The following is a 27,500-nucleotide window of genomic DNA, read 5'->3' as shown; positions in this document are numbered from 1 at the left end:
TCACTACTCAGACCTCACTACTCCACTACACTATGACCTCACTACTCCACTACACTATGACCTCACTACTCCACTACACTACTATGACCTCACTACTATGACCTCACTACTATGACCTCACTACTCCACTACACTATGACCTCACTACTCCACTACACTACTATGACCTCACTACTACACCTCACTACTCACTACTATGACCTCACTACTCCACTCCACTACTATGACCTCACTACTACACCTCACTACTCACTACTATGACCTCACTACTCCACTACACTACTATGACCTCACTACTACACTACACTACTATGACCTCACTACTCCACTACACTACTATGACCTTACTACTACACTACACTACTATGACCTCACTACTACACCTCACTACTATGACCTCACTACTCCACTACACTACTATGACCTCACTACTACACCTCACTACTCACTACTATGACCTAACTACTCCACTACACTACTATGACCTCATTACTCACTACTACACCTCACTACTCCACTACACTATGACCTCACTACTCCACTACACTATGACCTCACTACTACACCTCACTACTCATTACTATGACCTCACTACTACACTACACTACTATGACCTCACTACTCCACTACGACCTCACTACTACACCTCACTACTCATTACTATGACCTCACTACTACACTACACTAATATGACCTCACTACTCCACTACACTATGACCTCACTACTACACCTCACTACTCACTACTCCACTACACTACTATGACCTCACTACTCCACTCCACTACTATGACCTCACTACTACACCTCACTACTCACTACTATGACCTCACTACTCCACTACACTACTATGACCTCACTCCTCACAACTATGACCTGAGTGACCTTGTCTACTAGAACTCCAGACTTTGAGACTCTTGCCAAAAACAAAACACATCCCCAGTTCTCCCATTCGCTCTAGACTGTAGGTCTATGTCAGTGTTACACCTCAGGTGAGCGCTGCTTCATTTTCTGTAAAGCACCATGTTTTCCAGTATTTACCTACTGATAAGGTAATCACAAAAAGAAGTTAATTTTGTATATGAATCCTTTTAATTCATTTAGAGACTAAATAAAAACTGCTCCTCAAGACACTGACGTGTTCCATAGTGAATGTTTGTCATAGATTCAGTGAGTGAGTATTCTCAGTTAAAATTCTGTTGTTTGAGTCTTTTTTAAACTACTTCTTAGTAGTTGGACTTGTTTATGTCATGTTTGTGCATTAAAGCATGTTGAGTCTGTTTAAAAAAGGCTGAAGATGCTAAATTGAAGATGCACGTTTTGGTTTTTAATTAAAATGCAGTTAATTGAGCGTAAACGGGATTTGTTCCCTCTCTAGCATGGCCACCAGCTGGTTGTTTGTTTATCATTAAACGTGTTGTTGTGTTGTCAGACATATTCTGGACTCTCAGGTTCAAACTGCACCATCTTACATTAAATACATTTGAGAAGTTGAAAATGTTCCTCGACCAGTTGAGACCCACTGATCTAGAATGCAGTACAAAAGGTACTCAGGTGTGTACTAGAGTGTAGTACGTCATTAAAAGGTACTCAGGTGTGTACTAGAGTGTAGTACGTCATTAAAAGGTACTCAGGTGTGTACTAGAGTGTAGTACTTCATTACTCAGGTGTGTACTAGAGTGCAGTACTTCATTACTCAGGTGTGTACTAGAGTGCAGTACTTCATTACTCAGGTGTGTACTAGAGTGCAGTACTTCATTACTCAGGTGTGTACTAGAGTGCAGTACTTCATTACTCAGGTGTGTACTAGAGTGCAGTACTTCATTACTCAGGTGTGTACTAGAGTGCAGTACTTCATTACTCAGGTGTGTACTAGAGTGCAGTACTTCATTACTCAGGTGTGTACTAGAGTGCAGTACTTCATTACTCAGGTGTGTACTAGAGTGCAGTACTTCATTACTCAGGTGTGTACTAGAGTGCAGTACTTTATAAAAGTACTCAGGTACTTCCCGCCCCAGTAACGGTCAGGACGTCATGACGTCATCACAGATTGTTATTCGGTGAAACAGAGCTGACACAGCAGTTAGCTCAGTGAAGCTAACCCGTTAGCTTACAGCTGCTCCATTGAGAGAATGTGTTCCGGCTCAGGATGTTGCATAAAGTCATTATGATGTTGTATAAAGTCATGATAATGACGATAATAACAATAATAACAACAACAACAGGCTAACGCTAGCCTGTTATCTTGTAGCTTGTTTTTAAATGTAGCCCAAGCTAATAGGTAGCATGCTAGCTGCTAGCATGTACCAGCTGGTACTCGTGTACTCGTGTACTCATGTACCCTGTAGGGTCCGGGTCCCCCTGTGCCGGTCCCTAGCGGACCTGGTGGCCAGGGTCCTGGTCCCCCTACCTTTCTGTATCCGCAGCTGGGCCGCGCTGGCCTTCTTGCCCCCGGACCCGGTCCTGTTCCCTCCCGCAGACTCTTCGTCCTTCTTCTGCTGCTTGAGGGAAAAGAGCTTAATCATCTTCGCTCGTCGGGTCGGTGGAGCCGCGACTCTGCGTCCCGTCGGGGTGAGGAGGTCTGTCGGTGCCGAGAGGTTCACGGGGAGTCGGTTCAGTCCGAACGGCACCGGGATGCTGATGAAGCCGGTGCGTCTCAAGGAGTTCCTGTGAGGGACGAGCTAGCCGAGCTAGCTTAGCCTGTTAGCTTGGGGGAGGGGAGGGGAGGGGAGGGGAGGGGGGGGTAGTAGTACTGGAGTACTTTCTATTTCTGCTCATTTTAGAGGGAAATATTGTACTTTTTCACTTGATATACATTTATATACATTTATCTGACATTGAGTTACTTTTCATCTCAGCTGCTGAATATTCTGAAAACAAAGAATATAAATTATATAGAGACGTTATAGTTTATACACTATATACAGTGTATATACAGAAAATAAAGAATATATAGAATATACTTTAAATATTGAATATACATAATATGCATAAACACTGTCTGAGCTACTGGAACGTTAGTACTTGTTTTAGGAGTATTTCTAATAAGAGTCAGATTCCTAGTAACCTGTGTGTATTCACGCCTTACCATTATTAATAATATTAATAATAATAATAATAAATCCCATTTCCCGTTAAATATCATCTTTTTTAGGGGCATCACAATTTAATTTCTTGTGGAAATGCGTCTCAATAAAAAGTGCAAAACCCCAAAACAAACCTACACATCCCACAATGCCTTGCGGCGTCACACGCACTCCCCGGTGACGCAGCGGAGAGGCGGAGCGTGCGTGCTCACGCGGCCGCGCGTGTATTTACAACGTTTCTTTATTTATTTGATTTCCCGTCTCTGGACCAAACGTGCCGCGCGCGCTATCTGGAGTCACCTGTATGATGTAATCAATGCAGCGGGTTCAACATGGCACGGGACACCGACCGACGCACAACACGCAACCCAAATCACGCACAACACCGCAGCGCCGCACAATAGCCAAGGAGAACAATAGCCCGCGCGCTACTCTTTATTTCACAATATCTGATCACTTCTAATGCGGTGATCAATGGGGTCTAGTTTCCGCGGAGGGTTATAACCGCGTGTTGCTCTAAAGAAAACACTCCGCTTCGGTTAAAATGAGCTGTTTGAGGTGTTTTAAAGCCCCCCGGGAGCAAGAGAAGAAGAACACGTTGTAACGTGTGAGGGGGGGTGGGCACGACTCAAGGCAGCAGCACTGCGCCCTTCACTTGATCGATATCGATCCGGGTAGTGGAGCTTTCAGACCCGCAGCGGGTCCGCGAGAGGCCGGGAGCGAGCACCGGGAGATTCAGCGATGGGACGCGTGTGAAGCAGCCGGGGAGCGGAGTCGCAGCCCGGCTGGAGCAGCGAGGAAGCTAACGAGGAGCTAACTGGGGGCTGAGCGCGTTTCTGATGAGCGACCACGGAGCATGCGACCTGATACCGAGAGGTGAGTGTCTCTGTCGGCAGCAGCCATGTTGCTGTATTCACCTCCGGCTGGTTTGTTTGTAGCGAGGCGGAGATAATGAAAGAGGAAGCGGAGGCAGTTAGCTGCTGCTGCTAGCCGAGCACGGGTCACCGCGCGGGGGGATGGGGAGCAGCGGCCGCTCTCCGCTCTCACGGCTCATCGACACCTTTCCCAGGTGTCCAGGTGTACGGCGGACTCTGGCTGACTGACCGCAGGTGGCTGTGACATGCTACCCGTTAGCCGCTACCAGCTAAGTGTTGCCAGATGCTAACTTGTGTTAGCTTCAGGAGAACAACATCTCACTGGCTCGCATGCAGGTAGACCATTCTCTGCATTAACAGGTGTACTATAATTAAGAATGTCATTAAACATAAAAAGCAAATCCTCAATAACACTAATAAATATGACATGAGGACGTATACTAATCACTGTAATGTGTGTAGTATATAAAAAGAATCCTTCTGTTAAGCTCGTTTCGTAGGGAAAGCTTTAATATTCCCAATGTGCATGTTGAATCATCCAAAACATCTAATCAATAGTGTTCACCTCACCACCAACATCTAATCAATAGTGTTCACCTCACCACCAACATCTAATCAATAGTGTTCACCTCACCACTAACATCTAATCAATAGTGTTCACCTCACCACCAACATCTAATCAATAGTGTTCACCTCACCACCAACATCTAATCAATAGTGTTCACCTCACCACTAACATCTAATCAATAGTGTTCACCTCACCACCAACATCTAATCAATAGTGTTCACCTCACCACCAACATCTAATCAATAGTGTTCACCTCACCACTAACATCTAATCAATAGTGTTCACCTCACCACCAACATCTAATCAATAGTGTTCACCTCACCACCAACATCTAATCAATAGTGTTCACCTCACCACCAACATCTAATCAATAGTGTTCACCTCACCACCAACATCTAATCAATAGTGTTCACCTCACCACCAACATCTAATCAATAGTGTTCACCTCACCACCAACATCTAATCAATAGTGTTCACCTCACCACCAACATCTAATCAATAGTGTTCACCTCACCACCAACATCTAATCAATAGTGTTCACCTCACCACTAACATCTAATCAATAGTGTTCACCTCACCACTAACATCTAATCAATAGTGTTCACCTCACCACTAACATCTAATCAATAGTGTTCACCTCACCACTAACATCTAATCAATAGTGTTCACCTCACCACCAACATCTAATCAATAGTGTTCACCTCACCACCAACATCTAATCAATAGTGTTCACCTCACCACTAACATCTAATCAATAGTGTTCACCTCACCACCAACATCTAATCAATAGTGTTCACCTCACCACTAACATCTAATCAATAGTGTTCACCTCACCACCAACATCTAATCAATAGTGTTCACCTCACCACTAACATCTAATCAATAGTGTTCACCTCACCACCAACATCTAATCAATAGTGTTCACCTCACCACCAACATCTAATCAATAGTGTTCACCTCACCACCAACATCTAATCAATAGTGTTCACCTCACCACTAACATCTAATCAATAGTGTTCACCTCACCACTAACATCTAATCAATAGTGTTCACCTCACCACCAACATCTAATCAATAGTGTTCACCTCACCACTAACATCTAATCAATAGTGTTCACCTCACCACCAACATCTAATCAATAGTGTTCACCTCACCACCAACATCTAATCAATAGTGTTCACCTCACCACCAACATCTAATCAATAGTGTTCACCTCACCACTAACATCTAATCAATATAGTGTGATGGAGTCATTCCTCCATTGATCAGAGTTAAATTGGGATAACTTTGTTTTCATGTTCAAACTACTTTTAGCTACTTTGGTAAAGTCCAGATATAAATTGCATCACACACGACTGTTTACCCAAATTTGTATTTCCATTTTGAAACTTGTTTCTTTTCAAATGGAGATGAGACGCCTGTTCAGGCTCAACTTGAGCCGCTCACTCAACAAGCCAAATGAGTTAAGGATTTGTATTGAAAGTAAACTTTTGTTATATTTATTTTGTAATATGGGGGGGGGGCAGGTTGCAACTACATGAGTTTTTTTTATTTTTATGTTTATTACACTAATAAATAAGGTAAGCAGAATACGTTTTATACAGAAAAAGTACTTGCAAATATCCCACGATCAAGGGGTCAGGACCAGCTTCAGACACAGCCAGGTCCAATGGACCCTATGAGACGTGAAGTCACAAAGATAACTATAGATTCTTTACAGTGGTGTTGGATGCCAGGGCAATGCCATCTACAGAAACCACATCACCAGATAATTGATCTCTGAGGTGTTCAGGGCCAGTAAAATAACTTCAGTTTTGTCTGAGTTTAACATCAGGAAGTTGCAGGTCATCCATGTTTTTATGTCTAAGACATTCTTGAATTTTAGCGAGCTGGTTGGTCTCCTCTGGTTTGATCCATAGATATAATTGAGTATCGTCTGCATAGCAATGAAAGTTTATGCAGTGTTTCCTGATAATATTGCCCAAAGGAAGCATATATATATATATATATATATATATATATATATATATATATATATATATATATATATATATATATATATATATATATATATATATATATATATATATATATATATATATATATGGTAAATAAAATTGGTCCAAGCTCAGAACCTTGTGGAACTCCGTGATTAACGTTGGTGGTCATTGAGGCTTCATCGTTTACAAATTGAGATCGATCTGATAAATAGGATTTAAACCAACTTAGTGCGGTACCTGAAATGCCAATCGACTGATCCAGTCTCTGTAATAGGATGTCATGATCAATGGTGTCGAACGCAGCACTAAGGTCTAATAATACCAGTACGGAGATGAGTCTTTTATCAGCACTGAGGTCTAACAAGACCAGTACAGAGATGAGTCTTTTATCAGCACTAAGGTCTAACAAGACCAGTACAGAGATGAGTCCTTTATCATTACATTACATTACATTTAGCTGACGCTTTTATCCAAAGCTCCGGTCTCTGTACGCCTGCAGTAGGAGCTGTGTTCGTCTCCTCGGTAGTAAGTCAGACACGTTCCCGGTGGGTGTTGGCCTCCGCCAGGGCTGCCCTTTATCACCGGTCCTGTTCGTGACCTTCATGGACAGGATATCTAGGCGCAGCCAGGGGGCGGAGAGGATCCGGTTCGGATCGCCTCTCTGCTGTTTGCGGATGATGTGGTCCTGTTTGCCTCTTCGGACTGTGACCTCCAGCATTCACTGGAGCGTTTTGCAGCCGAGTGCGAAGCGGCAGGGATGAGAGTTGGCACCTCAAAATCTGAGGCCATTGTGCTCTGCCGGAAACCGGCGGATTGCTCCCTCCAGGTGGGGGCAAACTGCCTACCCCAAGCGAAGGAGTTCAAGTATCTCGGGGTCTTGTTCACGAGTGAGGGTAAGGTGGAGTGGGAGATCGACAGGCGGATCGGTGCGGCTGCAGCAGTAAAACAGGCGCTGTACCGGTCCGTCTTAGTGAAGAGGGAGCTGAGCCGGAAGGCAAAGCTCTCCATTTACTGGTCGGTCTACGTTCCAACCCTCACCTATGGTCACGAACTCTGGGTCGTGACCGAAAGAACGAGATCTCGGATACAAGCGGCCGAAATGAGCTTCCTCCGTAGGGTGGCCGGGCTCAGCCTTAGAGATAGGGTAAGGAGCTCGGACATCAGGGGGGAGCTCGGAGTCGAGTCGCTGCTCCTTCGTGTCGAAAAGGAGTCAGCTGAGGTGGTTCATCTAGTCAGGATGCCTCCTGGACGCCTCCCATTAGAGGTTTTCCGGTCACGTCCAACTGGTAGGAGGCCCCGGGGCAGACCGAGGACACGCTGGAGGGATTATATCTCCCGGCTGGCCTTGGAACGCCTCGGGATCACCCAGAATGAGCTGGAAAGTGCTGCGGGTGAGAGGGAAGCCTGGGTCGGGCTGCTGAACCTGCTGCCACCGCGACCCGACCCCGGATAAGCGGGTGATAATGGATGGATGGATGGATTTTATCCAAAGCGACTTACAATAAGTGCATTAAACCATGAGTCCAAACTCAGAACAACAAGAATCAAGCAAGTACAATTTCTTCAATAACGTTAAACTACAAAGTGCTATCGGACATTAAAGTGCTACTACGGCTCTACCTTCCCTATTCAAGGTATAGTCGAAAGAGGTGTGTTTTTAGTTTGCGACGGAAGATGTAGAGACTTTCTGCTGTCCTGATGTCAATGGGGAGCTCGTTCCACCAATGAGGAGCCAGCACAGCAAACAGTCGTGAGTGTTTAGCTCGAAGTGACGGAGCTACAAGCCGATTGGCAGAAGCCGAGCGAAGTGAACGAGCTGGGGTGTACGGTTAGACCATGTCCTGGATGTAGACCGGACCTGATCTGTTCGCAGCACGGTACGCAAGTACCAATGTTTTGAAGCGGATGCGGGCGGCCACCGGTAACCAGTGACGGTCGCGGAGTAGTGTGGGTAAATTTCGGGAGGTTGAAGACCAGTCGAGCAGCTGCATTCTGGATGAGCTGTAGAGGTCTAATGGCATTAGCAGGTAGACCTGCCAGGAGGGAGTTACTGTAGTCTAGCCGTGAGATGACCAGAGCCTGTGCCGCCTTCTGAGTGAGAAGAGGTCGTATTCTCCTGATGTTGTACAGCGTGTACCTACAGGAGCGTGATGTTGCGGTAATGTTGGCAGTCAGGGAGAGTTGACTGTCGAGTGTCACACCGAGGTTCCTGCCAGTCAGAGCCAACACTGAGTTGTTGAAGTTAAGTCAGGTCGTGGGTGGGAGAGCCTTTTCCTGGAAGGAGAAGTTCAGTCTTGTCCGGGTTAATTTTTAGGCGGTGTGCGGACATCCACTGAGAGATGTCAGTCAGACAGGCAGAGATTCGTGCTGCTACCTGTGTTTCAGATTGGGGAAACGAAAGGATCAGTGGGGTGTTGTCAGCATAGCTGTGGTAGGTGAAGCCATGCGAGCGAATGACAGAGCCGAGAGTTGGTGTACAGAGAGAAGAGAAGAGGACCAAGGACTGAACCTTGAGGGACCCCGGTAGTCAGAGGACAAGGCTCAGACACAGATCCTCTCCAGGTTACCCGGTAAGAGCGGTCGGTGAGGTAGGATGAGAAGAGTGAGAGCAGAGCCTGAGATACCAGGTCCTGGAGGGAGGACATGAGGATCTGGTGGTTCACTGTGTCAAAGGCAGCGGAAAGGTCTAGAAGGATGAGGACAGAGGAGAGAGAGGCTGCTCTAGCAGTGTGAAGCTGCTCAGAGACAGCAAGGAGGGTAGTCTCTGTTGAGTGGCCTGCCTTGAATCCAGACTGGTGGGGGTCTAGAAGGTTGTTGCTGTGGAGAAAGGAGGAGACTTGGTTAGAGATAGCTTGCTCTAGAGTTTTGGAAGGGGAGGTGAGAGACAGGTCTGTAGTTATCGACTTCAGATGGGTCGAGAGTGGGTTTCTTCAGGAGAGGGTTGACTCCGCCTCCTTCAGAGAGTTAGGGAAACAGCCGGTTGAGAGGGAGGTGTTAATAAGATGGGTGAGAAAGGGAAGAAGGTCTGGAGCAATAGACTGGAGAAGGTGAGAAGGGATGGGGTCAAGGGGGCAGGTGGTTGGGGGGGTCAGAGGTTACCAAGGTAAGAACTTGATTAGGAGACAGGGGGATAAAAGAGGAAAACAAGGGGGAAGAAGATGAAGTTACTGGAGGTGTAGTTATGGAAGATGGATTAGTAAATGAAGAGCGTATGTCGTCTATCTTTTTTGTAAAGTAGTCAACAAAGTGGCTTGGTAGAAGGGTGGAGGGAGGGGGGACCAGGGGGGTCAAGGAGGTTGGAAAAAATAGAGAAGAGCTTTTTGGGGTTAGAAAAAGAGGATTCGATTCTGGATTGGTAGAACAGACTTTTGGACGCAGTGAAGGAGGAGAGAAGAGATTGATAGACGAGCAGGTCGGCGGCGTGTTTGGATTTTCGCCATTTCCTTTCTGATGCTCGCATAGTGGCTCTCTCGGCGCGCACCGGTTCGGACAACCACGGAGCCGGAGAGGACTTGAGGACCTTTCGAGTCGTAAGAGGACAGAGAGAATCAAGAGAGGACGACAGCATAGAGAGAAGAGTGTCAGTGGCAAAGTTTGGTTGCATGAGTGAGAAGGAATCGGTTTAAGGGAGGGCTGACAGAACAGAGGAGGCCAGAGAGGAGGGAGAGAGGGTGAGAGGGGGCGGATGTTGCGACGGACAGGTACAGTGTCCGTTGTGGGAGGGTTGTCAGGTCCAAAGAGTGGGAGAGAGTACGAGATGAAGAAGTGGTCAGAGACATTAAGTGGAGTTACAGTGAGGTTAGATGTAGAGCAGTTTCTGGTGAAAATATGGTCAAGGTGGTTGCCAGCTTTGTGAGTAGGAGGGGAAGGACTGAGCGAGAGAGCAAAGGAAGACAGGAAGAGTAGCAGGTCACATGACTTCTCTGTCTGGATGTTAAAGTCACCCAGAAGGATGAGCGGGGGGCCGTTTTCTGGGAAGTTTGATAGGAGGACATCTAGTTCTTCCAAGAAGTCTCCCAAGGAACCAGGTGTACGGTAGAGAACAACAATGGTTAGTTGAACCGGATGAGTAACCGTCACTGCATGAAATTCAAAAGACAGTGGGGTAAATGGATGCAGGTAGAGAGCAAAACTCCATTTGGATGAGATGAGTAGACCTGAACCACCACCCCGACCAGAGGGTCTGGGTGTGTGGCAGAAGGAGAGGAGAGAGCAGCAGGGGTAGATGTTGTCTGGTGTGATCCAGGTCTCTGAGAGCCAGGAAGTCCAGCGATTGCTTGATAGTGAAGCCAGAGATGAAGTCTGCCTTGCGGTTAGCTGACTGGCAGTTCCAGAGGCCCCCTGTGACGAGACGCTGGGTCTGTGTGGAGCGGGTGGGATAAATAAGAGAGGAAGGATTTTGGTGCAGTCTATAATATCTACGAGTAGATGTGCACACAGGTATGGAAAGAAAACACATTTTCACAGGGAAATGTTTATACTCAGCCGCCCTCAGCCACCACGGAAGACTCCCACGAAAGACTCCTAGGTCTTTATCCTCCGAGTCTTGACTCCCACGAAAGACTCCTAGGTCTTTATCCTCAGAGTCTTGACTCCCACGAAAGACTCCTAAGTCCCTGATGCTACAAGCCCCAACCTCGTTATACACCCGAGTTGGCGATAATTAGTTACAGCTGTGATGAGCCCGCCCACAGGTCGTTGAAGGAATTGCCCACTTGTCGATCGATACTGGTAAGAGTCGGCACTCAGGCAGGGGATACCTTTCCACCAGTGAAGTCTCAGTTTGCTAGAATGTGACATTCTTGCCAAACTGATTAAGGACAAAGATCTGTTTACCTCAAGGTAAAAAGTAGAATAGAGTTTAGTCCCTAGTAGATTTGGATTACAGAGCAAATACTTAAATCCTAGCTGGTTTGGTTGACTTTTAAGTCACTTGTAAAAAAGCAAGAAATCGCAGCTCAAAATGTTCAGATTAGAAAGACAGTACAGACTAGCATTCTAGTATAACTAAATACAGCAGATACACTAGTAATATATTAAAGAATATACTCAGCAAGATACAGGAAGTCCCAGAAGTCAGTGGACTCACAGCTCAGATGCACTTATGCACTTTATCAGCACTAAGGTCTAATAATACCAGTACAGAGATGAGTCATTTATCAGCACTAAGGTCTAACAAGACCAGTACAGAGATGAGTCATTTATCAGCACTAAGGTCTAACAAGACCAGTACAGAGATGAGTCCTTTATCAGCACTAAGGTCTAATAATACCAGTACAGAGATGAGTCCTTTATCAGCACTAAGGTCTAATAATACCAGTACAGAGATGAGTCCTTTATCAGCACTAAGGTCTAACAATACCAGTACGGAGATGAGTCCTTTATCTGATGCATTAGGAGGTCATTAGTAATCCTCACCAGTGCTGTCTCTGTGCTGTTTTCTAAATCCTGACTGAAACTCCTTAAATAAACTATTCTGATGTAGAAAGTCACACAACTGATTTGCGACTACTTTCTCAAGGATCTTAGAGAGGAAGGGAAGGTTAGAGATCGGTCTGTAGTTAGCCAACACCTCTGGATTAAGAGTGGTCTTCTTCAGGAGAGGTTTAATTACAGCTACTTTGAAGGAATGTGGTACATGGCCTGTTAGCAAAGACACATTAACAATATCCAGCAGAGAGGTGCCAATTAAAGGCAAAACGTCTTTAAGCAGCCTCGTTGGGATGGGGTCTAAGAGACAGGTAGACTGTTTAGAAGTAGAAACCGTTGAAGACAATTGGTCAAGGTTGATGGGAGGTACCACGGTGGTACCTTCCTCCCTCCTCCTGAGGAACAGGGACGTCTTTCAGGTTCGACCGCTGACCTTGGTATCGGCTCATCAATCGGCCATCTTTATTTTTTAAATCCTGGTTCTTGAATAACACTTGATTGTTTTCAGATGTAGAAATGGAGGATGAGTCTTCCTCCTAGACATCAACACTTCAGTATATCTTGTTCCCCCTTGTGTCTCCAGCTGACTTGTTCGGGGATGTCGGGCAGTAAGTCGCTGAGCGGGGGTGCTGGCGGGGGTGCGAGGCGACGGCGAACACGTTGCCGGCGCTGCCAGGCCTGCAAGAGGACAGAGTGTGGAGAGTGTCACTTCTGTAAGGACATGAAGAAGTTCGGAGGCCCTGGCCGGATGAAGCAGTCCTGCCTCCAGAGACAGTGCACAGCGGTGAGACACACACACATTCTTAAGAGAACATCTGTGTGCACAATATTATACAACTAACTGAAAAACGAAAATGTCTGTCTCCCCCAGCCTGTCTTGCCCCACACGGCGGTGTGCTTTGCCTGCGGTGAGGCCGGTAAGGAGGACACGGTGGACTCTGAGGAGGAGAAGTTCAGCCTCTCTCTGATGGAGTGCACCATCTGTAACGAGATCATCCACCCAAGCTGCCTGAAGGTCAGTGATGCTGAATAATTTGAAATAATTAATAATCAAAGGAAATCCACACTGTCAGCTTAGAGCTCAGCTGTAGCTGAATGTCCTAAACAGGCCACCGTACAGACGTTTTATTGTTTGGATCAACAACGTGTGTTTGTTCCGTCAGATGGGGAAAGCTGAAGGAATCATCAACGATGAAATCCCAAACTGCTGGGAGTGTCCAAAGTGCCACAAGGAGGGCAAAACCAGCAAGGTGAGTAAATACCTTACGCTATTGTTTATTTATGTTGTGGTGTAAGCAGTCTGTAACTGTCTATGGCAGCCTGTGGCGGTCTGTAGCGGCCTATAATAATAATAATAATAATGCATTGAATTTATATAGCGCTTTTCATGATACTCAAAGACACTTCACATAATTATAACATCTTAAAAGCTAAAAAATAAATGAATAAGAATAACTAAAATACAGGTGAAACAAATTTCTCAGTCGCTCGGGCCTTAATAAATAAAAATAATAAATACAAATAATAAAGACCATAGAGCAAACAATCACACATTAAAAGCAGTTCTGAACAGGTGGATTTTGATTTGTGATTTGAATAAGGAAAGATCAGTGCAGTCTGATGGGTTTGGGGAGAGAGTTCCAGAGGGAGGGGGCAGATATGGAGAAGGCTCTGTCACCCCACGTCCGGTAGGAGGGGGCCTGATGGAGTGTGGTGGTGGAGCAGGTCGGTGAGGTAGGAGGGGGCCTGATGGAGTGTGGTGGTGGAGCAGGTCGGTGAGGTAGGAGGGGGCCTGATGGAGTGTGGTGGTGGAGCAGGTCTGAGAGGTAGGAGGGGGCCTGAAGGAATGTGGTGGTGGAGCAGGTCGGTGAGGTAGGAGGGGGCCTGATGGAGTGTGGTGGTGGAGCAGGTCGGTGAGGTAGGAGGGGGCCTGATGGAGTGTGGTGGTGGAGCAGGTCTGAGAGGTAGGAGGGGGCCTGATGGAGTGTGGTGGTGGAGCAGGTCGGTGAGGTAGGAGGGGGCCTGATGGAGTGTGGTGGTGGAGGAGCAGGTCTATGAGGCAGGAGGGGGCCTGATGGAGTGTGGTGGTGGAGCAGGTCTGAGAGGTAGGAGGGGGCCTGATGGAGTGTGGTGGTGGAGCAGGTCGGTGAGGTAGGAGGGGGCCTGATGGAGTGTGGTGGTGGAGGAGCAGGTCTATGAGGCAGGAGGGGGCCTGGTGGAGTGTGGTGGTGGAGCAGGTCTATGAGGTAGGAGGGGGCCTGATGGAGTGTGGTGGTGGAGCAGGTCGGTGAGGTAGGAGGGGGCCTGATGGAGTGTGGTGGTGGAGCAGGTCTGAGAGGTAGGAGGGGGCCTGATGGAGTGTGGTGGTGGAGCAGGTCTGTGAGGTAGGAGGGGGCCTGATGGAGTGTGGTGGTGGAGCAGGTCTGTGAGGTAGGAGGGGGCCTGATGGAGTGTGGTGGTGGAGCAGGTCTGTGAGGTAGGAGGGGGCCTGATGGAGTGTGGTGGTGGAGCAGGTCGGTGAGGTAGGAGGGGACCTGATGGAGTGTGGTGGTGGAGCAGGTCTGTGAGGTAGGAGGGGGCCTGATGGAGTGTGGTGGTGGAGCAGGTCTGTGAGGTAGGAGGGGGCCTGATGGAGTGTGGTGGTGGAGCAGGTCTGAGAGGTAGGAGGGGGCCTGATGGAGTGTGGTGGTGGAGCAGGTCTATGAGGCAGGAGGGGGCCTGATGGAGTGTGGTGGTGGAGCAGGTCTGAGAGGTAGGAGGGGGCCTGATGGAGTGTGGTGGTGAGGTAGGAGGGGGCCTGATGGAGTGTGGTGGTGGAGCAGGTCGGTGAGGTAGGAGGGGGCCTGATGGAGTGTGGTGGTGGAGCAGGTCTATGAGGCAGGAGGGGGCCTGATGGAGTGTGGTGGTGGAGCAGGTCTGTGAGGTAGGAGGGGGCCTGATGGAGTGTGGTGGTGGAGCAGGTCTGTGAGGTAGGAGGGGGCCTGATGGAGTGTGGTGGTGGAGCAGGTCTGTGAGGTAGGAGGGGGCCTGATGGAGTGTGGTGGTGGAGCAGGTCTGTGAGGTAGGAGGGGGCCTGATGGAGTGTGGTGGTGGAGCAGGTCGGTGAGGTAGGAGGGGGCCTGATGGAGTGTGGTGGTGGAGCAGGTCTATGAGGTAGGAGGGGGTCTGATGGAGTGTGGTGGTGGAGCAGGTCTGTGAGGTAGGAGGGGGCCTGATGGAGTGTGGTGGTGGAGCAGGTCTATGAGGTAGGAGGGGGCCTGATGGAGTGTGGTGGTGGAGCAGGTCTATGAGGTAGGAGGGGGTCTGATGGAGTGTGGTGGTGGAGCAGGTCAGTGAGGTAGGAGGGGGCCTGATGGAGTGTGGTGGTGGAGCAGGTCTGAGAGGTAGGAGGGGGCCTGATGGAGTGTGGTGGTGGAGCAGGTCTGTGAGGTAGGAGGGGGCCTGATGGAGTGTGGTGGTGGAGCAGGTCTGAGAGGTAGGAGGGGGCCTGATGGAGTGTGGTGGTGGAGCAGGTCTGAGGTAGGAGGGGGCCTGATGGAGTGTGGTGGTGGAGCAGGTCTGAGGTAGGAGGGGGCCTGATGGAGTGTGGTGGTGGAGCAGGTCTGTGAGGTAGGAGGGGGCCTGATGGAGTGTGGTGGTGGAGCAGGTCTGTGAGGTAGGAGGGGGCCTGATGGAGTGTGGTGGTGGAGCAGGTCTGAGGTAGGAGGGGGCCTGATTATGGAGGGCTTTGTCAGTGAGGAGAAGGATTTTGTATTGGATCCGTTGTGGGACGGGGAGCCAGTGAAGGTTCTGGACAACAGGGGTCTGGGAGTGGGTGAGCAGGCGAGCAGCAGAGTTCTGGATGTATTGGAGTTTGTTTAGGATTTTGGAAGATGTGCCATAAAGAATATTATTGCAATAGTCAATAGGAGACGGGCTGAGATGTTTTTTAGGTGGAAGAAGGAGGTTCTGGTGATTTGTTTGATGTGATGTTCAAATGAGAGGTTGCTGTCAAACATGACTCCGAGGTTGAAGATGTGAGGGGAGGGAGACAGAGTGGAGTTATCGATGGTGAGGCAGAAGTTGTGAGATTTGGGGCAGATGATGATGATCATATCCGATTTATCACAGTTGAGTTTGAGAAAGTTGGTTTTCATCCATGATTTAATGTCAGTGAGGCAGTTGGTCAGAGTGGAGTGAGTAGTAGTGGTAATGGCCTTTGTGAAGATGTAGAGCTGGACATCATCAGCGTAGCAGTGGAAGAGGAGACCGTGATGACGTATGATGTTTCCAAGAGGGAGCAGGTAGAGGTTGAACAGAAGAGGACCAAGCACCGAACCCTGGGGGACGCCCTGAGACAGAGGAGCAGTGGAGGAGGTGCAGTTGTTGATGCTGATGAATTGTTGTCTGTTTGGTAGATATGATTTGAGCCAGGAGAGAGCAGTTCCAGTGATGAGGGACGATTCGAGGCGGGAGAGGAGGATGTTGAGGTGGCCAGAGTCTGAGGAGAGGAGGAGGTCATTGGTGACTTTGAGAAGGGCTGTTTCAGTGCTTTGCTGAGTAATAACAGCAATTACCAGAGTTTCCAGAATCGGACCAGAGTTTTGAGCAATGTTCAAAAGAATGAATGGCAGGAATGGGAATGGTGGTTGTTTTAATGTAACTCCCGGTGGACAGCAGCAACCTCTCCCTCCTCTGGACGAGGTTTATCTGTGTATGTGAATCCTGTGGGGGTGGTCTGGTTTACTGAGAAATAGTCCAGGGGTTTATGCCATGTTTCAGTGAGGCAGAGAAAATCCAGATTACTGTCCATTATGAATTCATTCAGAAGGCTTTTGTTGTTGAGTGAGCGGGTGTTGAGCAAGGCCAGTTTCAGGTGACGTTGCGTTGTGATAGGCTGTGAGGACTGAGGAAGAGGACGGAGATTGGACCGATTCACGTGTGGTTTGTTGTGATGACGTAACGAGGAGGTACAGTTTCGACAGGACCACAGGGATGGGATGGAGTTTTGGGACGTGAAGTTGTAGGTGAACATGCGGCCAGTGTGAAGGATAGCCTCGGCGGAGTATTCCATGTTGTTTCAGAATGTCCATGCAGTCCGGGTGCAGGAGGTTGTCAAAGCCGTGAAGCTTCGACGCGGAGTACAGCGGCGGCATGGTCCGCTGGCGGAGTAGTAGCGTTAAGCTAGCGCCAGCCTGTGACCAAGAGAGCGAAAATCGAGGCTGCCATCAAGCGGCCATCTTGAAAATCCAGGAAGGCGGCCCGAGTGGATCACTGCAACACAATGTTAGCAGACAGTCTGTAGCAGTCTGTATTTACGCCTCTTGTTTGTGTCCAGGACCAGGCGGACGGCTTTGGAAAGCGGCGGCTGGATAACGGGGAGGTGGGCCGCTGGAAGCTGACGGATGACCCTCCCCCGAAGAAGAAAGCCCCTCCCTCCCTGGAGGAGGGGGGGAGGGCAGAGGGGGGGCACAAGAGGAAGAAGGAGAAGGAGCTTCCTCAAGACAGCGGGCCCAAGAAGAAGGTGGAGTGACAACCAATCACAGAGCATATACCTAGCTCCGTGATGACATCATAGGGTTTATGACACGATGCAGCACAATAACTGTCTCACTGTCTCTTCTTCCTGTCTCTCTTCTTCCCGTCTCTTCTTTCCGTCGCTCTTCTTCTTCTTTCCCCCTCACTTCCTCTTCTTCCCGTCTCTCTTCATCTTCTTCCCGTCGCTCTTCTTCTTCTTCCCTTCTCCCTTCTTCTTCTTCCCGTCGCTCTTCTTCCCGTCGCTCTTCTTCTTCTTCCCTTCTCCCTTCTTCTTCTTCCCGTCGCTCTTCTTCCCGTCGCTCTTCTTCTTCTTCCCTTCTCCCTTCCTCTTCTTCCCGTCGCTCTTCTTCTTCTTTCCCCCTCACTTCCTCTTCTTCCCGTCGCTCTTCTTCTTCTTCCCGTCTCTCTTCATCTTCTTCCCGTCGCTCTTCTTCTTCTTCCCGTCTCTCTTCATCTTCTTCCCGTCGCTCTTCTTCTTCTTCCCGTTGCTCTTCTTCCCGTCTCTCTTCATCTTCTTCCCGTCTCTCTTCATCTTCTTCCCGTCGCTCTTCTTCTTCTTCCCGTTGCTCTTCTTCCCGTCTCTCTTCATCTTCTTCCCGTCGCTCTTCATCTTCTTCCCGTCGCTCTTCTTCTTCTTCCCGTCTCTCTTCATCTTCTTCCCGTCGCTCTTCTTCTTCTTCCCGTCTCTCTTCATCTTCTTCCCGTCGCTCTTCTTCTTCTTCCCGTTGCTCTTCTTCCCGTCTCTCTTCATCTTCTTCCCGTCGCTCTTCATCTTCTTCCCGTCGCTCTTCTTCTTCTTCCCGTCGCTCTTCTTCTTCTTCCCGTCGCTCTTCTTCTTCTTCCCGTCTCTCTTCATCTTCTTCCCGTCGCTCTTCTTCTTCTTCCCGTCGCTCTTCTTCTTCTTCCCGTCTCTCTTCTTCTTCTTCCCGTTGCTCTTCTTCCCGTCGCTCTTCTTCTTCTTCCCGTCGCTCTTCTTCTTCTTCCCGTTGCTCTTCTTCCCGTCTCTCTTCATCTTCTTCCCGTCTCTCTTCTTCTTCTTCCCGTCGCTCTTCTTCTTCTTCCCGTCTCTCTTCTTCTTCTTCCCGTCGCTCTTCATCTTCTTCCCGTCGCTCTTCTTCTTCCCGTCTCTCTTCTTCTTCTTCCCGTCGCTCTTCTTCTTCTTCCCGTCTCTCTTCTTCTTCCCGTCTCTCTTCTTCTTCTTCCCGTCGCTCTTCTTCTTCTTCCCGTCTCTCTTCTTCTTCTTCCCGTCGCTCTTCATCTTCTTCCCGTCGCTCTTCTTCTTCCCGTCTCTCTTCATCTTCTTCCCGTCGCTCTTCATCTTCTTCCCGTCGTTCTTCATCTTCTTCCCGTCTCTCTTCTTCTTCTTCCCGTCTCTCTTCATCTTCTTCCCGTCTCTCTTCTTCTTCTTCCCGTCTCTCTTCATCTTCTTCCCGTCTCTCTTCATCTTCTTCCCGTCGCTCTTCATCTTCTTCCCGTCGTTCTTCATCTTCTTCCCGTCTCTCTTCTTCTTCTTCCCGTCTCTCTTCCTCTTCTTCCCGTCGCTCTTCTTCTTCTTCCCGTCTCTCTTCTTCTTCCCGTCTCTCTTCTTCTTCTTCCCGTCGCTCTTCTTCTTCTTCCCGTCTCTCTTCTTCTTCTTCCCGTCGCTCTTCATCTTCTTCCCGTTGCTCTTCTTCCCGTCTCTCTTCATCTTCTTCCCGTCGCTCTTCTTCTTCTTCCCGTCTCTCTTCATCTTCTTCCCGTCTCTCTTCTTCTTCTTCCCGTCTCTCTTCATCTTCTTACCGTCGCTCTTCATCTTCTTCCCGTCTCTCTTCTTCTTCTTCCCGTCGCTCTTCATCTTCTTCCCGTCGCTCTTCATCTTCTTCCCGTCGCTCTTCTTCTTCTTCCCGTCGCTCTTCTTCTTCTTCCCGTCGCTCTTCATCTTCTTCCCGTCGCTCTTCATCTTCTTCCCGTCTCTCTTCTTCTTCCCGTCGCTCTTCTTCTTCTTCCCGTCGCTCTTCATCTTCTTCCCGTCGCTCTTCATCTTCTTCCCGTCTCTCTTCTTCTTCTTCCCGTCTCTCTTCTTCTTCTTCCCGTCTCTCTTCTTTTTCTTCCCGTCGCTCTTCATCTTCTTCCCGTCGCTCTTCATCTTCTTCCCGTCTCTCTTCTTCTTCCCGTCTCTCTTCTTCTTCTTCCCGTCTCTCTTCTTCTTCTTCCCGTCGCTCTTCTTCTTCTTCCCGTCTCTTCTTTTTCTTCCCGTCGCTCTTCATCTTCTTCCCGTCTCTCTTCTTTTTCTTCCCGTCTCTCTTCATCTTCTTCCCGTCGCTCTTCATCTTCTTCCCGTCTCTCTTCTTCTTCCCGTCTCTCTTCTTCTTCTTCCCGTCTCTCTTCTTCTTCTTCCCGTCGCTCTTCTTCTTCTTCCCGTCTCTTCTTTTTCTTCCCGTCGCTCTTCATCTTCTTCCCGTCTCTCTTCTTTTTCTTCCCGTCTCTCTTCATCTTCTTCCCGTCGCTCTTCATCTTCTTCCCGTCTCTCTTCTTCTTCTTCCCGTCTCTCTTCTTCTTCTTCCCGTCGCTCTTCATCTTCTTCCCGTCGCTCTTCATCTTCTTCCCGTCTCTCTTCTTCTTCCCGTCTCTCTTCTTCTTCTTCCCGTCTCTCTTCTTCTTCTTCCCGTCGCTCTTCTTCTTCCCGTCTCTTCTTTTTCTTCCCGTCGCTCTTCATCTTCTTCCCGTCTCTCTTCTTTTTCTTCCCGTCTCTCTTCTTCTTCTTCCCGTCGCTCTTCATCTTCTTCCCGTCGCTCTTCATCTTCTTCCCGTCGCTCTTCTTCTTCCCGTCGCTCTTCTTCTTCTTCCCGTCTCTTCTTTTTCTTCCCGTCGCTCTTCATCTTCTTCCCGTCTCTCTTCTTTTTCTTCCCGTCTCTCTTCTTCTTCTTCCCGTCGCTCTTCATCTTCTTCCCGTCTCTCTTCTTCTTCTTCCCGTCGCTCTTCTTCTTCTTCCCGTCGCTCTTCTTCTTCTTCCCGTCGCTCTTCTTCTTCTTCCCGTCGCTCTTCTTCTTCTTCCCGTCGCTCTTCTTCTTCTTCCCGTCGCTCTTCTTCTTCCCGTCTCTCTTCATCTTCTTCCCGTCTCTCTTCTTCTTCTTCCCGTCGCTCTTCTTCTTCTTCCCGTCGCTCTTCTTCTTCTTCCCGTCGCTCTTCATCTTCTTCCCGTCGCTCTTCATCTTCTTCCCGTCGCTTTTCTTCTTCTTCCCGTCGCTCTTCTTCTTCTTCCCGTCGCTCTTCTTCTTCTTCCCGTCGCTCTTCTTCTTCCCGTCTCTTTTCTTCTTCTTCCCGTCTCTTTTCTTCTTCTTCCCGTCTCTTTTCTTCTTCTTCCCGTCGCTCTTCTTCTTCTTCCCGTCGCTCTTCTTCTTCTTCCCGTCGCTCTTCTTCTTCTTCCCGTCGCTCTTCTTCCCGTCGCTCTTCTTCTTCTTTCCCCCTCACTTCCTCTTCTTCCCGTCGCTCTTCTTCTTCCCGTCTCTCTTCTTCTTCTTCCCGTCTCTCTTCTTCTTCTTCCCGTCGCTCTTCTTCTTCTTCCCGTCGCTCTTCTTCTTCTTCCCGTCTCTCTTCATCTTCTTCCCGTCGCTCTTCTTCTTCCCGTCGCTCTTCTTCTTCCCGTCTCTCTTCATCTTCTTCCCGTCTCTCTTCTTCTTCCCGTCTCTCTTCATCTTCTTCCCGTTGCTCTTCATCTTCTTCCCGTCTCTCTTCTTCTTCTTCCCGTCGCTCTTCTTCTTCTTCCCGTCTCTCTTCTTCTTCTTCCCGTCTCTCTTCTTCTTCTTCCCGTCTCTCTTCATCTTCTTCCCGTTGCTCTTCTTCTTCTTCCCGTCTCTCTTCATCTTCTTCCCGTTGCTCTTCATCTTCTTCCCGTCTCTCTTCTTCTTCCCGTCTCTCTTCTTCTTCTTCCCGTCTCTCTTCATCTTCTTCCCGTCGCTCTTCATCTTCTTTCCGTCTCTCTTCATCTTCTTCCCGTCGCTCTTCCTCTTCTTCCCGTCGCTCTTCATCTTCTTCCCGTCTCTCTTCATCTTCTTCCCGTCGCTCTTCATCTTCTTCCCGTCGCTCTTCATCTTCTTCCCGTCTCACTTCATCTTCTTCCCGTCGCTCTTCATCTTCTTCCCGTCTCTCTTCATCTTCTTCCCGTCGCTCTTCATCTTCTTCCCGTCGCTCTTCATCTTCTTCCCGTCTCACTTCATCTTCTTCCCGTCGCTCTTCATCTTCTTCCCGTCTCTCTTCATCTTCTTCCCGTCTCACTTCATCTTCTTCCCGTCGCTCTTCATCTTCTTCCCGTCTCACTTCATCTTCTTCCCGTCGCTCTTCCTCTTCTTCCCGTCTCTCTTCATCTTCTTCCCGTTGCTCTTCATCTTCTTCCCGTCGCTCTTCCTCTTCTTCCCGTCGCTCTTCCTCTTCTTCCCGTCTCTCTTCATCTTCTTCCCGTTGCTCTTCCTCTTCTTCCCGTCTCTCTTCATCTTCTTCCCGTTGCTCTTCATCTTCTTCCCGTCGCTCTTCATCTTCTTCCCGTCTCACTTCATCTTCTTCCCGTCGCTCTTCCTCTTCTTCCCGTCGCTCTTCATCTTCTTCCCGTCTCTCTTCATCTTCTTCCCGTCGCTCTTCATCTTCTTCCCGTCTCACTTCATCTTCTTCCCGTCGCTCTTCATCTTCTTCCCGTCTCACTTCATCTTCTTCCCGTCGCTCTTCCTCTTCTTCCCGTCGCTCTTCCTCTTCTTCCCGTCGCTCTTCATCTTCTTCCCGTCTCTCTTCTTCTTCTTCCCGTCGCTCTTCTTCTTCTTCCCGTCTCTCTTCTTCTTCTTCCCGTCTCTCTTCTTCTTCTTCCCGTCTCTCTTCATCTTCTTCCCGTCGCTCTTCATCTTCTTTCCGTCTCTCTTCATCTTCTTCCCGTCGCTCTTCTTCTTCTTCCCGTCTCTCTTCATCTTCTTCCCGTCGCTCTTCATCTTCTTCCCGTCTCACTTCATCTTCTTCCCGTCGCTCTTCCTCTTCTTCCCGTCGCTCTTCATCTTCTTCCCGTCTCTCTTCTTCTTCTTCCCGTCTCTCTTCTTCTTCTTCCCGTCGCTCTTCTTCTTCTTCCCGTCTCTCTTCTTCTTCTTCCCGTCGCTCTTCATCTTCTTCCCGTCGCTCTTCATCTTCTTCCCGTCTCTCTTCATCTTCTTCCCGTTGCTCTTCATCTTCTTCCCGTCTCTCTTCTTCTTCCCGTCTCTCTTCATCTTCTTCCCGTCGCTCTTCTTCTTCTTCCCGTCTCTCTTCATCTTCTTCCCGTCTCTCTTCTTCTTCTTCCCGTCGCTCTTCTTCTTCCCGTCTCTCTTCATCTTCTTCCCGTCTCTCTTCTTCTTCTTCCCGTCTCTCTTCTTCTTCTTCCCGTCTCTCTTCTTCTTCTTCCCGTCGCTCTTCTTCTTCCCGTCGCTCTTCATCTTCTTCCCGTCGCTCTTCTTCTTCTTCCCGTCTCTCTTCTTCTTCTTCCCGTCTCTCTTCTTCTTCTTCCCGTCTCTCTTCTTCTTCTTCCCGTCTCTCTTCTTCTTCTTCCCGTCGCTCTTCTTCTTCCCGTCTCTCTTCTTCTTCTTCCCGTCGCTCTTCTTCTTCTTCCCGTCTCTCTTCTTCTTCTTCCCGTCTCTCTTCTTCTTCTTCCGTCTCTTCTTCTTCCGTCTCTTCTTCTTCCGTCTCTTCTTCTTCCGTCTCTTCTTCTTCCGTCTCTTCTTCCGTCTCTTCTTCTTCCGTCTCTTCTTCTTCTTCCGTCTCTTCTTCTTCTTCCGTCTCTTCTTCTTCTTCCGTCTCTTCTTCTTCTTCCGTCTCTTCTTCTTCTTCCGTCTCTTCTTCTTCCGTCTCTTCTTCTTCTTCCGTCTCTTCTTCTTCTTCCGTCTCTTCTTCTTCTTCCGTCTCTTCTTCTTCTTCCGTCTCTTCTTCTTCCGTCTCTTCTTCTTCCGTCTCTTCTTCTTCTTCCGTCTCTTCTTCTTCTTCCGTCTCTTCTTCTTCTTCCGTCTCTTCTTCTTCTTCCGTCTCTTCTTCTTCTTCCGTCTCTTCTTCTTCTTCCGTCTCTTCTTCTTCTTCCGTCTCTTCTTCTTCTTCCCGTGTCTCTTCTTCTTCCGTCTCTTCTTCTTCCCGTGTCTCTTCTTCTTCCCGTGTCTCTTCTTCTTCCCGTGTCTCTTCTTCTTCCGTCTCTTCTTCTTCTTCCGTCTCTTCTTCTTCTTCCCGTCGCTCTTCTTCTTCCGTCTCTTCTTCTTCCGTCTCTTCTTCTTCCGTCTCTTCTTCTTCCGTCTCTTCTTCTTCCGTCTCTTCTTCTTCCGTCTCTTCTTCTTCCTGTCGCTCTTCTTCTTCCGTCTCTTCTTCTTCCGTCTCTTCTTCTTCCGTCTCTTCTTCTTCCGTCTCTTCTTCTTCCGTCTCTTCTTCTTCTTCCCGTCTCTTCTTCTTCCGTCTCTTCTTCTTCTTCCCGTCGCTCTTCTTCTTCCGTCTCTTCTTCTTCTTCCGTCTCTTCTTCTTCCGTCTCTTCTTCTTCTTCCGTCTCTTCTTCTTCCCGTCGCTCTTCTTCTTCCCGTCGCTCTTCTTCTTCCGGCTCTTCTTCTTCCGGCTCTTCTTCTTCCGTCTCTTCTTCTTCTTCCGTCTCTTCTTCTTCCGTCTCTTCTTCTTCTTCCGTCTCTTCTTCTTCTTCCGTCTCTTCTTCTTCCCGTCGCTCTTCTTCTTCTTCCGTCTCTTCTTCTTCCCGTCGCTCTTCTTCTTCCGTCTCTTCTTCTTCCGTCTCTTCTTCTTCCGTCTCTTCTTCTTCCGTCTCTTCTTCTTCCGTCTCTTCTTCTTCTTCCTGTCGCTCTTCTTCTTCCGTCTCTTCTTCTTCCGTCTCTTCTTCTTCTTCCGTCTCTTCTTGTTCCCGTCGCTCTTCTTCTTCTTCCCGTCGCTCTTCTTCCTGTCTCTCAGATGAAGGGCGTCCATGAAAAACGCCTAAAAAAGGCAAGAAGAAATTATTTGTATTTATTACATTATTGTTAATTTTTTATAATATTTTCATTGTTGTTGATAGTACTAAAATTATTGTGGTTATCAATCATCTGGTGTGTTTGTGTGTGTGTAACCCTTCAGGATCCTCTATAGATGGACACATTCAATGATAATTATTATTAATTACTATTGATGGTGGTTATAATAATTATATTAGTCTTCATATGATTAATAATATGATATTCTTTATATGATTCACAAATACATTATTATCGTGGTTATTCTTCATATGATTAATAATAAAGACAAACTGTTCTTTTCTTACTCATCAGAAACCCAAACAGGAGGCGGAGTCCAACGGCCCCTCCTCCTCGGTGGGAGGAGCATCAGGCCTCCAGGGCTGCTCCTCCTCCCAGCCTGGAGGCGGTGTGGGGGGCCCGTCCAGTGCAGACCAGCGCTCCCACCACCGAGAGAAGCTGGAGCGCTTCAAGAGGATGTGTCTGCTGGAACGCCGGCCCGAGTCCTCCTCCTCCTCCTCCAGCTCCGAGTCCGACTCAGAGTCCGACTCCGACGACTCCCTCCGGGGGGACCGGGCAGGTGGCTCCTCGCCCTCGTCCTCCTCCCCAGCCCCGCCTCCTCCCGGGCGGGGGGCGGACCGAGAGAGGAGTCGCTGCGAGCGGGAGAGGGAGCGGCGACTGGCCGAGCTGGGCTTCAGCGCCAGCGAGGAGTCGGAGGGGGAGGGCGTGATGGAGTCGGAGGAATCGGAGGAGTCAGAGGATGATGATGATGAGGAGGAGGATGACGAGGAGGAAGAAGAGGAGGAGGAGGAAGATGAAGAAGAAGAAGAAGGGGAGGAGCTGCAGCAGCAGGAGGAGGAGCCGGGGGAGAAGGCTCGACGGAGAGTGGGGGGGGGAGGAGAGGTGGGGCTACCACCGCGAGGACGTAAAGGAGGACTGCTGGATGCAGAAAAGGAGGACACGCCCCCCTCTGACAGGACCAGGAAGAGCTCCGCCTCCCTGCCCCCGCCATCGCCCCTCTCCTCCAATCAGATGCCGCCGTCCTTGCAGCACGACGGCTTCACCGGGAAACAGCGCAGCAACGGACAGGAGTCACGCAACGGGCGGACACGAGGGGGGGCGGGGGGCGGGCGGGAGGGGGGGGAGAAGGAGAATGCGAGTGGCGTTCTGACCAATCACAGACATGGGGGTGGGTCCAAAGGCAGCGGGAGCCGAGGGAGCAAAATACGCAGCAAGAACCAGACGTCCAGAAACAGCTCCTCCTCCAACGGAGGGGTGGGGGGGGGCAGCCTGGCAATGGCGGCGTCCCCCTGCTCACAGCTGTCCCGCCTCGCGCCGCGTTCTCAGATGATGAAGCGCAGCCCGCCCGCCGTCCCCTCGCCCCCCCGGCCTGTGCAGATGGAGAGGCACCTGGTGCGCCCCCCCCCCACCTGCCCCGAGCCCAGTTGCCTGCCACTGGACACTGGCTCCGCCCACATCATGACGCGGGATGTGTGGCTCAGAGTCTTCACCCACCTGAGCCAGAGGGAGCTGTGTGTCTGCATGAGGGTGTGTCGCACCTGGAGCCGCTGGTGAGTGCCCCCACCCACCCTGACCCCACCCACCGTGCCCCCACCCTGACTCCACCGTGCCCCCACCCTGACCCCACCCACCGTGCCCTCACCCTGACCCCACCCTGACCCCACCCACCGTGCCCCCACCCTGACTCCACCGTGCCCCCACCCTGACCCCACCCACCGTGCCCTCACCCTGACCCCACCCTGACCCCACCCACCGTGCCCCCACCCTGACTCCACTGTGCCCCCACCCTGACCCCACCCACCGTGCCCTCACCCTGACCCCACCCTGACCCCACCCACCGGGCCCCCACCCTGACTCCACCGTGCCCCCACCCTGACTCCACCGTGCCCCCACCCTGACCCCACCCACCGTGCCCTCACCCTGACCCCACCCTGACCCCACCCACCGTGCCCCCACCCTGACTCCACTGTGCCCCCACCCTGACCCCACCCACCGTGCCCTCACCCTGACCCCACCCACTGTGCCCCCACCCTGACCCCACCCACCGTGCCCCCACCCTGACTCCACCGTGCCCTCACCCTGACCCCACCCACCGTGCCCTCACCCTGACCCCACCCTGACCCCACCCACCGTGCCCCCACCCTGACTCCACCGTGCCCCCACCCTGACCCCACCCACCGTGCCCGCCCCACCGTGCCCCCACCCTGACTCCACCGTGCCCCCACCCTGACCCCACCCACCGTGCCCCCACCCTGACCCCACCCACCGTGCCCCCACCCTGACTCCACCGTGCCCTCACCCTGACCCCACCCACCGTGCCCCCACCCTGACCCCACTCACCGTGCCCCCACCCTGACCCCACTCACCGTGCCCCCACCCTGACCCCACTCACCGTGCCCCCACCCTGACCCCACCCACCGTGCCCCCACCCTGACCCCACTCACCGTGCCCTCACCCTGACCCCACCCACCGTGCCCCCACCCTGACCCCACTCACCGTGCCCCCACCCTGACCCCACCCACCGTGCCCCCACCCTGACCCCACCCACCGTGCCCCCACCCTGACCCCACCCACTGTGCCCCCACCCTGACCCCACCCACTGTGCCCCCACCCTGACCCCACCCACTGTGCCCCCACCCTGACCCCACCCACCGTGCCCCCACCCTGACCCCACCCACCGTGCCCTCACCCTGACCCCACCCACCGTGCCCCCACCCTGACCCCACCCACCGTGCCCCCACCCTGACCCCACCCACCGTGCCCCCACCCTGACCCCACCCACCGTGCCCCCACCCTGACTCCACCGTGCCCCCACCCTGACCCCACCCACCGTGCCCCCACCCTGACCCCACCCTGACCCCACCCACCGTGCCCCCACCCTGACCCCACCCACCGTGCCCCCACCCTGACCCCACCCACCGTGCCCCCACCCTGACCCCACCCACCGTGCCCCCACCCTGACCCCACCCACCGTGCCCCCACCCTGACCCCACCCACTGTGCCCTCACCCTGACCCCACCCTGATCACATGACATTCTCTTCTCTTCAG

At 50.7% G+C, this 27,500-nt stretch overlaps 2 protein-coding genes across 2 annotated transcripts in view; one reads left to right on the top strand and one right to left on the bottom strand.

Annotated features, from left to right (window-relative positions):
• ube2m (ubiquitin conjugating enzyme E2 M) overlaps positions 1-2,714 on the bottom strand; it is a 10,338-nt gene extending 7,624 nt beyond the window's left edge. The window contains exon 1 of the mRNA XM_034538903.1: positions 2,409-2,714. Coding sequence (XP_034394794.1) covers positions 2,409-2,523 — 115 coding nt within the window. The 5' untranslated portion in view covers positions 2,524-2,714. The remainder of the gene's footprint in view (positions 1-2,408) is intronic.
• A 1,346-nt stretch (positions 2,715-4,060) lies between these two features.
• The window catches only part of zgc:158376 (uncharacterized protein LOC100101643 homolog), a 27,843-nt gene continuing 4,403 nt past the window's right edge, over positions 4,061-27,500 (top strand). The window contains exons 1-7 of the mRNA XM_034538906.1: positions 4,061-4,295; positions 12,541-12,741; positions 12,829-12,972; positions 13,121-13,207; positions 17,275-17,460; positions 24,393-24,425; positions 24,746-26,001. Of these exons, the coding sequence (XP_034394797.1) occupies positions 4,290-4,295; positions 12,541-12,741; positions 12,829-12,972; positions 13,121-13,207; positions 17,275-17,460; positions 24,393-24,425; positions 24,746-26,001 (1,913 nt within the window). The 5' untranslated portion in view covers positions 4,061-4,289. The remainder of the gene's footprint in view (positions 4,296-12,540; positions 12,742-12,828; positions 12,973-13,120; positions 13,208-17,274; positions 17,461-24,392; positions 24,426-24,745; positions 26,002-27,500) is intronic.

The sequence above is a fragment of the Cyclopterus lumpus genome, chromosome 8 (genome assembly GCF_009769545.1).
Source record: "Cyclopterus lumpus isolate fCycLum1 chromosome 8, fCycLum1.pri, whole genome shotgun sequence".
In the NCBI taxonomy this organism is placed as follows: Eukaryota; Metazoa; Chordata; class Actinopteri; order Perciformes; family Cyclopteridae; genus Cyclopterus; species Cyclopterus lumpus.
Note: the sequence above shows the minus strand (reverse complement) of the source record. Positions and strands in the feature narration are given on the sequence as shown.